The sequence below is a fragment of the Nematolebias whitei genome, chromosome 9 (assembly GCF_014905685.2).
Source record: "Nematolebias whitei isolate Nwh7 chromosome 9, NemWhi1, whole genome shotgun sequence".
Taxonomy (NCBI): domain Eukaryota; kingdom Metazoa; phylum Chordata; class Actinopteri; order Cyprinodontiformes; family Rivulidae; genus Nematolebias; species Nematolebias whitei.
The window spans coordinates 48,194,640-48,205,632 of NC_056506.1; the positions used below are offsets into that span (position 1 = coordinate 48,194,640).

At 41.2% G+C, this 10,993-nt stretch overlaps 1 protein-coding gene across 1 annotated transcript in view; it reads left to right on the top strand.

The window, feature by feature from the left end:
• Nucleotides 1-1,710: 1,710 nt before the first annotated feature.
• The window catches only part of LOC119414310 (receptor-type tyrosine-protein phosphatase N2), a 243,793-nt gene continuing 234,510 nt past the window's right edge, over nucleotides 1,711-10,993 (top strand). The window contains exons 1-2 of the mRNA XM_037681405.1: nucleotides 1,711-1,732; nucleotides 2,339-2,389. Of these exons, the coding sequence (XP_037537333.1) occupies nucleotides 1,711-1,732; nucleotides 2,339-2,389 (73 nt within the window). The remainder of the gene's footprint in view (nucleotides 1,733-2,338; nucleotides 2,390-10,993) is intronic.

A 10,993-nucleotide genomic window follows, 5' to 3' on the forward strand; every position in this document is an offset into this window, starting at 1 on the left:
CTCTGCAGGCCACGATCTGTAAAGAAATACAGTTCTAACTTTCCTACAGTATAACCAGGTTGTATTTTGTTCAGACTGACGCTTGCTTCTCATGAGACATGAAGACAGAGGCTGCAGGGATAAAGAGACGTGAAGCTGTACAGAACCCAAACGCTCAGTCATGAACATGAACACATCTGAGGCGACACGTTCTGTTTTGTGGCCGTGAAGGTTTTTCAGGAAACATGAATAAATCAAAGGTCCAGCATTTCTTGAAGGAATGCATATCGCCCGCCTCCTGCCGTGCTGAATAAAGATGGAGCCGTTTGGGTGAAGATGTCCCCCTCAGAGTGCGTGTTGTGCATGACTCTCACCAAATGTTAGCACGAGATCTGTAAAGTTGACTCAGTTGCAGCTCTTTGGTGTTTTCTAAGGTCAGCTGAGTGTGGCGGCCATCTTGAACTGGATTGAATTGTACATCCGACTGTTTCCTGAAAGCTTCATTAAATCCTGTCCTGTGGTTCATGAGATATTTTGCTAACAGACACCTGAACACATGCACACAGCCCTTGAAAGCACATAGTATTCCCTGTCTGCAGCAAGCGGTGATGAATGAATGAATGAATGAATGAATGAATGAACAAAATTCTTGAAGCCGCAGCTTGTTTACAACAAAAAGATCTAAGATTAAAATGAAAACCAGTAAAATTACAAAAGATCAGATACAAAACATGTTTATTTTATAATCTATTCCACCAAATCAGCATTCATTTTTTTATTTATTTAAACACAATATATTGTTTTTTAATTTAAAATTTGATCAGCACGAGTTAACTCCGCTCCGATTTTCCACAGTCACTCTGTGAATCTGTGTTAATGTCAAAGTTCAAGAATAAAAACCGTAACAGGACTAGCTCTTAAATGCACGAAATGTGCAAATTTTAAGGTTCATAAAATAATTTCTTATAAGAAGTGGAATGACAAGAGATCAGAGCAGTTTATTTCTCGTCCAACGTTCATTTTATGTTACAAAACAACAAAAAAATGAACGTTTAAAGATACTTTTCTGAGATTTTCTTTGATCCCACGTCTCCTTCAGGCTCCTGACGTTTTACATATTTCCACAACGTGTCCTAATTACTCAACAAAGATCAACTCTGACACTTGTAATGTGTGTGCGAGAGAGCTCTTTAGAGCCTCAGCAGATCCAGAACGTTCTCTGTTTGGGTGCAGCGGAGGACTGATGGCACCAGATCTCCTGTAAGTGGAGGAGAATAAAATATGGCCGCCTCTTCTCGCCTCCCTGAGGAGCTCTGGAGGAGCTGCTTTGATGCATCGCCCTGCTCCTTCTTCACCACAAAGTTAATTTAAGATAACTGTTAACATTTACTGTCCTCGGCTGACAGATGTAGCAATAAAACAAGGCCACGATGTCTCTGTGAGACATTTAGTCTCATCCTGGAGTCTGGAAGTAGAAGAACAAAATGTGATTAGTTCACAATCGTTACTTTTCTTTAAATAAACTATGAAAAAACCCGTAATTTGAGGAGTTTTGCATTAGAAGAACAGTCTTGTTTGAAATCAGTTCAGATTATTGTTCTTGTTTCTCAGTGAAGTCACAATTATTAGAAGATCTGAAGAAACACAAAAGCCTCCTGTGCTGATGTTACAGATGTTTAGGAAGTGCTCACCTTTAGCATGTGAAACGCAAACTGTGCACGTAGTGCACTGATGTCGCTGAAGGATTTAAACGGTGAACGCTTTTAATGTTCGAGATGAGTGTTTTTCTGAACTAGAAATAAACAGAGAATGCAGGTAAACCTTAATGTTTGTGGTACAAGACATTAAAGCCGGTAGGAGTTAGTAAAATAGTGGCCTCGGCTCCCATAGATTAATCATGCATGCGATGATAACGCTTAGATTTCTCTTAGATGCAGCCGCACACTAAAAGGGACGACAGCATCTCGCTCATTTTCCAAGTTATCGTTCTCAATGGGTTTACATATTCACATATATGATGGCAGCCATCTTGGATTCTGACATGGCAACCCAATTTTTTAAAGGAACCTTTCTCACACAGCCACACACCAAAATGAAGTCAGTTCCTCACTTATCGTTCATGTTCTCCTGCTCACAATATGCACAGATGGATCGAGGGTATCCCCCCCCACCCCCGCTCCATGACAGTGGACAACAAATGACTCAGGAGGCTCAGAAGATGCTGAGATTTTCTAAAACCTCAGTGTTTTTAAACCATATCCAGTCTTAATGTTTTATATTTGACAGATTTTCACCTGAGAACAGTGTGTTTGTCAGTGTCCTTGTTAATATCAGTTTGTTTTTATGCCTCTTTTGTCAGGTTGCCTGTTTGAGAACGAGCTGTGCTCATCCTATGAGATGTGTGTCAACGGTAAGCTGTCTCGCCCACACGTGAAACACCGACCGAGTTACACAACACACAATGCAGCTCCACGTTTGGACTCCTACAGATGGTTAACGGGTGCAGCTCAGCAGGAAAACTAACACAGATTCACACTTTATAATCATTTAGACATCACCATTATTTAGATATTTTTTTTAAACCCCACAATAACGACTACTGAGCAGAACGTTCGTGTTATAATCCGAGCCGTTCTATTCTCAGTGGAACCTTCTTTAACACTTGTGGAATAATGAAGGAGAACAACCACAGAACGTTTGAGCAGAACCTGAATCTGTCGTCTGAACGAAGACGACGACTCCAGGCACTCAAGCTTCAGTCCATAGTGCCTTAATGTAGCTTCAAACGTTTGCAAAGAGCTAAAAATGTTCAACCAGAGTTTTACCAACAGCTTGTTGATGGTGCAGAACATTTACCAGAGCTTTGATGTGATATAACGATGATGATAAAATTATGTTGTTGAGACTGAAATCTTGACTGGGGGCTGATTTTGGAAAGTAATTTAATTATTACAACGACGTTTGCATCTTTGAGGAGTTCCTTTGGACTTCTGCCCAGCAGTGCATCACCAAAACAAATCTAAACTACAAGTTAAATATAACACTATGGTCCAAACGTTATATTTTAGCTTTATGAATGATGGCAGTCTGAGGAACGTTTGCTTGAGAAGCAGCTCAGAAAAGTTAAATGGCTGTTTCTTGTGCAGATGTGGTATCCTCTGGAGGAAGGGGATTTATATTTAGACACACTCAGCGTCTCTGAAGGAGCACGAGCGAGGAACTCCTGCCGAGGACTAACCTCAAATCAAACACCGAAGCTGTTCTGAAGAAGAACGGGGGGAAAGACATTTGTTTTAAATATGTGAAATGTTGTAAGCGGCCTAAATCTGTTTCTCTTCTGTTTTCAAATCATCAGGTTTTATTGGGAAGTTCTGATCTCTGCAGAGCAGAACTCCCTCATCAACGTGCAGCATCCGATCTGAAACGACTAAAGATAAACTAGAGGAGCTGCACTTCCTGTGAAAATGCAGTGTGAATGCTTGTTACGGAAGAACTTGCTGAAAAACAGCTAAAATTAGCTGAAAACCTGCTGAAATGAAAGAACCAGCCTAAGTTAGCATAAGAAAGCAGAAAAAACACGTTTGCTGAATTAAGTTTAAGAAGAAATTAGCACCAAAAAAAAGAGGAAATTAGCTAAAAATGCTGAAATAAGCAAAAAATAGCTGAAAAGTAGTTGAAAAGGCAGAAAAAAGCTGAAACTATCAGAAGGAAGTTGAAATGAGCTGAAAAAATGTGGAATTAGCTGAAAAAGTTAAATGTAAAACAAAACAACTAAAAAATAGCTGAAATAGCAGAAAAAGCTGAAACTAGTAGATAAAAGCTGAAATGCGCATAACAAGCTGAAATTAGCAGAAAGAAGTTATTTAGGCTGAAAATAGAAATTTTTACCAAGCTAAAATTAGCTAACAAATGCTACAACCAAGTAGCTGGAATTTTAGAGCAAGCTTAAATTAGCATATGAAAACAGAAAGAACACAAAAAGTGGAAATTATCTGAAAAGCTGAAATTAGCAAAAAAACTGCTGAAAAGTAGGTAAAACAGCAGAAAGAAGCTTAAATTACAAGACGGAAGTGGAGTGGACACATTTTTGCTGAATTAGGCTGAAAAAATTGAAATGAGTGCAAACAATGTGGTATTAGCTGAAAAAGCTAAAATTAGCATAAAACAGCTAAATAGTAACTGAAATAGTAGAAAAAGCTGAAACTTGCAAAAGAATAAGCTGAAATTAGCAGAAAAAGTTAGAAGCAGCACAAAAATGTTGTAGTTAGCAGAAAAAAATCTGAAATGAGATCAGGAGCTGGAAAAAAACAGCTGAAAGTAGCTGAAAAAAGTTTAGATTTGCAGAAAGAAGCTGAAAGAAGCTGAAGCAGAACAAAATGTGAACGGTCGTAAACAGATCTAAAGATGTGAAGGATGGAAAATGAGCTCAATTCATTTTCTATGAGAAAAAATGTCCGAAAAGGCTAAAATTTCAAAAAGCTAAAGTTGCACCAATACCCAAAGTCATAGCAGGATTTTCCTGAAAGAGCTGAACGTTTTGATTTATGATTTGTTGAAATAGATCGAAAACTGTGGGACGAGACTCACTCTGACAAATGTACGGAAGAAAAATGGATCACAACAGTGTGAATGCTTCAGAAGCATCGGATCAGTTTACTATAAAACGTTCCGCCATGCTAAAGATCAGCTGAATATGTTGGTTCGGTTGATTCTGGCTCGGTGTTTGCTTTTTTCAAATGCCGGGTGCTGTGAGTTTATTAGCCCTTTTAGCTGTGTCCTCATCAGGCGTTTCCCTCTGACGAAGACGGGCGGCGGGAGAAACGTGTCTTGTTTAGTGATAAAACCTCCAAAAAGGTTTATTTTAATTTTGATCCGAGCTCAGGCAGGCTTTCTGTCTGCGCTGCGGCTGCTGCAGCTGCAGCTGACCTTGTCTTACACTCGGCTTTTTGTTGCTCCCACATCGTTTAGTGTTGCTACTTCACTGCACATCGCTGAAATAATTCAGCAGACTCAAAGAGACAAAGTCGACTTGTTGCGTCTAAAGCCGTAGCTTGTCTGAAGGATGCACGTCGCCCACGGCCTTCCATGTGTTTCAACGTCATTACTGCAAACTGCTGCACTCGGAGTGCGTCTTGTGACTCACTCTTAAGTTTTATCGCATCACTTTAGCCACGACATTTGGAAAACAACTCAGGTGGAACCATTAGTGTGGTTTCTGACATCATCACTAGTCTTGACCTGAAGTTAATCAGTTGTAGACGTTCGTCCAAGCTTCGTTGTTTCCACGTTTATAAACTTTGTTACCGGCCGTCACCTTTTACAAAACAACTTTTAGAAACCGTCACACTAACTGTGGTAACCAGCGCCGATCTGTTAAAGAGCTTGGTCCAAGTTGCTGTTTAGTCCGTTTTATTTTGAAACACTGCCATTCTAGACTTTTTTTTTTTGCTTCCTGCTTTACTTTGAAATCTTTATTTTACCCGACAGTTACACTGGAAATAGTTTTGCTTTCCGTTTATTTCACACCTGTTTTCAGGTAACCATCACTTTCCTTCTGCACTTCCTCTGCCTCCTTTAGATTAGTTTATTGATCAGTGAAGTGATCAATAAACTGTTTTTAATCCGTCTTCTCCCCATTGCTCACTTTGCCTCAGTGACTCATGTTGAATCTTCAGTCATGTTGTGCCTAAAGAAGCCTCCATTTTGGATTTTTATTTGTATTTTCATTCATCTCACGGTAGAGCGAAGTATAAAAGCAGCTTCTCGTGTGTCTGTCGTGGATCATTTATTCACTAACTCCCCTTTAAACAGCTCGAACAGTCAGGTAAGGACACACTAAAGAGGAAAGCTAACATTTTGTCCTCGTGGTTTGTTAAAAAAGCTTTTAAAATGTTAGAATTGATAAAACTGGAAAACAAGCGGCTGCTGTTCATTTTACTAAAATGTGTGCAGTGGTTTTAAGATTAAACTCTACGTGACAAAAACTTTGATTAGTTCCTAAATGTGCCTGGACTCTTTGGTTTCTGCAGGAGTCCTCTAACCTCATCTCATCCTTGATCGTCATCGGTCCAAAAAGATTTCAGCCTTGCTTGTGTTTGCATGATTTGAAGAGTTTATATGAAAGTAATTTATGCAGACTTTGCTTTGAGTCTGAACTTCAGAGGAATAAAAAGGCTCCTGTCAGGTGAGGCTCCACCGATGGCTGCATCTGTCATGGGGAGGTGGAGAAGCTGCGGTGGGTGCACCTCCATTGTTCTCCTCCCAGCGTGTCTGACAATGCCACTTTGTTGCGCTGCTGATTGGCAGCTCAGGATCTCTCAGGTTACACAGCAGCGCCGAGGACCTGAGCTCTGTTCTCCAGTCGGGAGTAAAACCAGGGACTGACCACTTTATTTATTCATGTGCAGTTTTTCCAGAGCTTTAAGGAATGTTTTGATTTTTGGATACAAGTTTGAGCAGTTAGTATCTTACCTGCAGCTGACAGAGCCGTCTCAACTTGGCCAATCAGTTTGGAGTTTTATGAGTCAGTCCAAGGCTGGAAACATGGTTGTGTTCATGCTTTCCACGTGAGCGTAGGCAAACAGTACTTTATTTTAGTTTCAGCTGCACCACAACGTCCCACTCAAAGGTCACCATCACCTAAAAACATGCACTGACTGGTCAACTGTCTGCTCAAACTGGGACTTTGAGCAATTAATTTTTTTTGCTCACCAATGAGTTTTTCTGTCCTTTTGGTCCGCAATTAATAAATCATCCAAACGTAGATGAATGCGCCGGTCGATTTCTTCTTCCTCTAAATCATCCACTTCATGTCCAGCTGTTGATGCTTTTGTCTCCCGTCGTAGAGCGAAGAGATTGGAATTGGAAACACCCTCTGTCTGTTCATCCATCTGTGGAAGTTATGAGCACGATAACTTGAAAAGTAAATGTGGTATCAACATCCAGTTTGGTTTGATGCTACTTCTCTGGATAAGAAAGGTCTCTATAGGAAACTGGGTTGCTATGTCAAAATCCAAGATGGCCACCACCATATATATATACCCTTATCATTGGAGGAATCTACATGTTCTAATTTTTATGTTTTTAAATGTGTCGTTTCCTCACATGACGGGGTGGCTGAAGATTAATCTATGATGGCGAAGGCCACCATTGGCCACCCCCTGGCTCTGCCGTTGTGCCTGGCGGTGGATAAAATTTGTTCCCTCCACTCGCCAGGACCTGTCACTCTGCTCTGCCTCAGGCAAGCAAAAAAAAAAAAAAAGAACAACAATCAAAAAACCTACCTCTCTTTTCTCCAAGGTGTAACTCCTCTTGAATATCTTGCACCGTTCCCTGTTCAAGTCCAGTCCAGAAAAGACACTAATCTCAAAAACTGCAAACCCTCTCTATTCTAATCCCTGTGCGATGGGGGACATCGGCGTATCGCTTGTGGATCGTTTGCAAACAAAGGTATACCCCTCCACACCCATGCACGTAACTGGTGCATGCATCTCCTGTTTAAATTCAGTTCAGTTTATTTATAAAGCACCAAGTCACAACAGAAGTCGTCTCAGGGCACTGAACAGAAACATCCATGTATAAAAATAATAATTCAACACCATTTATCTTAAGAGATCACCATTTATTATATATGCGCAGGACTTATGGTAATAATTTATGTTTTTGCACATTTAGCTGTAAGTTTGTCTTCTTCCTTCTGGTTTGTGGAGGAGTCAGTGTTGCCTCCTCAGGCGTTGTTGGTCCTTTGCTCCAACTCCATAACGGCACATTCACCGCACGTCTTTTCAGCGTTGATCGTCTTTTGCTGCCGCTGCGACGTGTGAGAGGAAATGTGGCTGTGCGGTGCTTTTCGTTTGCTTTAGATCATTTCATGTGAAAATGCAACATAAATCTCAACACAGCTGCTGTCCTTAATGCAAGTGATACTGATCGTTTAGTGTATATCGCTCTTATTTCCTGGTTTTAAAAGTTCTAAACATGAAAATGTAACGCTCTTCCCTGGACTGAGAGTAAATGTAGAACGGACTGTGCAGCCTGTAGAAACGGACGATAAGTTACATTTTACTGTTCGAACCAAGAGGAGGACCTCGGTCTTCGTGGTCCACACAGGTGCCAGTTTGACAAACGGGTGCTCTGTTTCACCCCCGTCCACCCTGCGCGGTCTTGATTAGCTGCGAGGGACAGAAAGCCCCGTGGTGGAGGTTGCCGTAGCAACAGGCATGCGAGGAGCTGGTTTGATTCTGGCTCATCACCCATCTGTGGCCTGTTGGCTCTGAAGCATGAATTGCATGGATGTCACGGCAGCTCTTCGGACGAGCTGTCTGCGCTGAAAACGTGACGGTTCGCTGATCATTTTCTGATTTATTTTTATTTTTATGTGAAGCTTGTTTTTATTAAGTAAATACACGGAAATGGTTCATTAAAGGAGAGGTGTTTGGGGGATGGGGGTGATGTTTGGTTTGACAGATAATGGGGAGAAGTTTTGTGATGGCGCAGCTCTAAAACAACGGGAGGACATATTCTTGTTTTGAAGACTTTATTGATCAGACTCCAGAAACGAGCAGCTCCGATTCAGGTCCAAAGCGAAAGACGCCTGACTGACTGGATGTGTGAACTCTGATCTGCTGCAGTTCTCAGGTTTAAAACCGCTCCACGTCTCGGAAGGAGCTCCTGACACACGTCCTGAGTCTGCAGGGACCTGACGGGCTCTCCGTTCTGGAGTCTGCTCTCGTCTCCTTTTCACAGTCTGATCCAAAGCCTTTCATAATGGCTGCTTATAGTACAAAAATCTTTATTTTTTACCAACTCAGGTGTTTGCTTTATCCAGGTGCCACCATTGTGAACAGTTTTGTATTCAAGTCACTTTGCTCACATGCATGTTAATGACCATAAAACATTAAGATGGGCAGACCAGCACAAGCAGCTTTAGAAAGAGAACCAAAACTTTTATTTAAACCAAACAAAAGTAGATGGTAACAGGAAGAACTTACTGAAACTGAGGGGCTTCATCTCCACGAGGCACGATGAGATGAGAAACAGAACAGGTGTGAGTGGGCGTAGGCCTGTCGCGATAAACAGTAAATCAATTAATCGCATGATGAATGAACACGATCGACCTCATTTTCATTCATCGGCTTCATCGTTTCTTCGTGTCTCTCTTTCTACTGAAGATGATAAAAGGCTCAACTCCGGTGCTCTTCACTGACCCCTCCCTTTCTCTTTTCTCCGCTTCAACCGTCCAAAATCACGTTTTTAAGCTAACAGGCCGACCTCGGGAAAAACCTCCGTCTTGTCGAAGCTACAACAGTCACGGTTGAAACCTGTGCCTTCGTGTGAAAAGTTGTTTTTCTCTGCAAAAAGAAGCTGCGAACTTGTTTACTGATTTTTATTAAAAGCTTTGTGTGACAAATGCTAAAGAGCTCAAACCATATTGAGCAGCCGCCATTTTAAAAACCGACAAACAACTACAAGAGACAGCCCATCACAAGGGGCCGCCCTCCTATTTTTCTTAGAGACACGCTGCTGCTCACTCACTATCCATCCTTTGGTTTAAACAGTCTTATACTGCCATCCAGTGGTCAAAAAATGCACCACACAGAAATTAACCAACAATTATTCTTAAATTTGACAATAATTACTAATCAAATTTCAAACAATATTATCGTTTATCGCAATAATTTCTGAGACAATTAATCGCCCAGCAAAATGTGTTATCGTGACAGGCCTACGTGGACGTGGCAGGACTGAGGAAAAGAACTGTGAAAAACTGTGTTGATGGTAAAATCAAGATAAAACCAACGTCACTTTTCTTTTCCTTTCTTACAACATTTGTAAAAAGCAGCCGCAGAAACTCGGCCGGCCGGCGACGCATGAAGAAAACCTTTTCCTTCCAGCCTGTCCGAGCAGCAGAGGATCTGCCACATGAAGCTGGTTAGAATCGATCTGGTGGAGTGCGGGTCTTTAAAGGATGAGCTTCTTGCCCCCCTGAGGGAATGGGTCCATTAAGATGTCCTCATTCTGTTCATTAAGGCAAACCGAGGTTTCTTCTTACAGCCAGCGTCCCAACTGTAGCACAACACTGCAGGTTGTTGTCACACTTTTATATTTTTGAGTTTAAACTTTTCATCAGGTGAATCTGTGTTTTCAGCATTCCGAAAGCTAAATCCTAAAAACAGCCACACTACGTGGAAGGTTTTCCTAAAATAGACAAAAACCACCTGAACCCTTTGAACAAGTGGCAAAAAACCTTTTTTATCTTCTCTATATTCAGTCTCCACCTTTAATGATCTGGACATCTCCTCTCCATCCTAACGACGGCTGTTTTCTCTGAATCCTTCATCTAATCTGCACCATAATCCACAGTGAGATGGGTTTAGCTCCGAGTTACGGCCCTCTGGTAGCAAACGAGGATAAATGACGCAGATTTGACATGCGCGAGTAAAATCATGAAGGATAATTCACGATGTGGTTCTTGGAAACCAAAGATGCCGTCAGAGGTTTCAGATGAAGGTTTGGTTTGCAGCAAGTATCTTAACATCAGTTGGTTGTTACTCTTTAAATTCTACATGCAGGGATTGACTTTAATTTAGAATGAAAATGACTGAGGCTAAAGGGGAAGACACTCGTGTTTTTGACTAAATCAACTAAATAAAAAGTCTGAAACATCTCTTGGTTTCTAAATTTTAAACAAGAGGCAATTTAAATGCTGATTTACTATGTTGAATTAATTTAAGGTTGTCAATCAGTGTCTATCCATCCATTCGTTATCTTTACCTGCTTCTTCATTTCTTGGTCACAGGGGTCACTGGTGTTTATCTAGTGGTCACTGTGTGATAAGTAGGGGACACCTTGGACAGGTCTCTAGTCCATCACTGGGACACATGAAGACAACAGTGTTGCCAGATAGAGTCGAGGTTTTCCAGCCCAAAAGTCCGTTAAAAACCGCCCCATCACAGAAAAACCCGCCCAATATACATATCTATCTATCTATCTATCTATCTATCTATCTATCTAT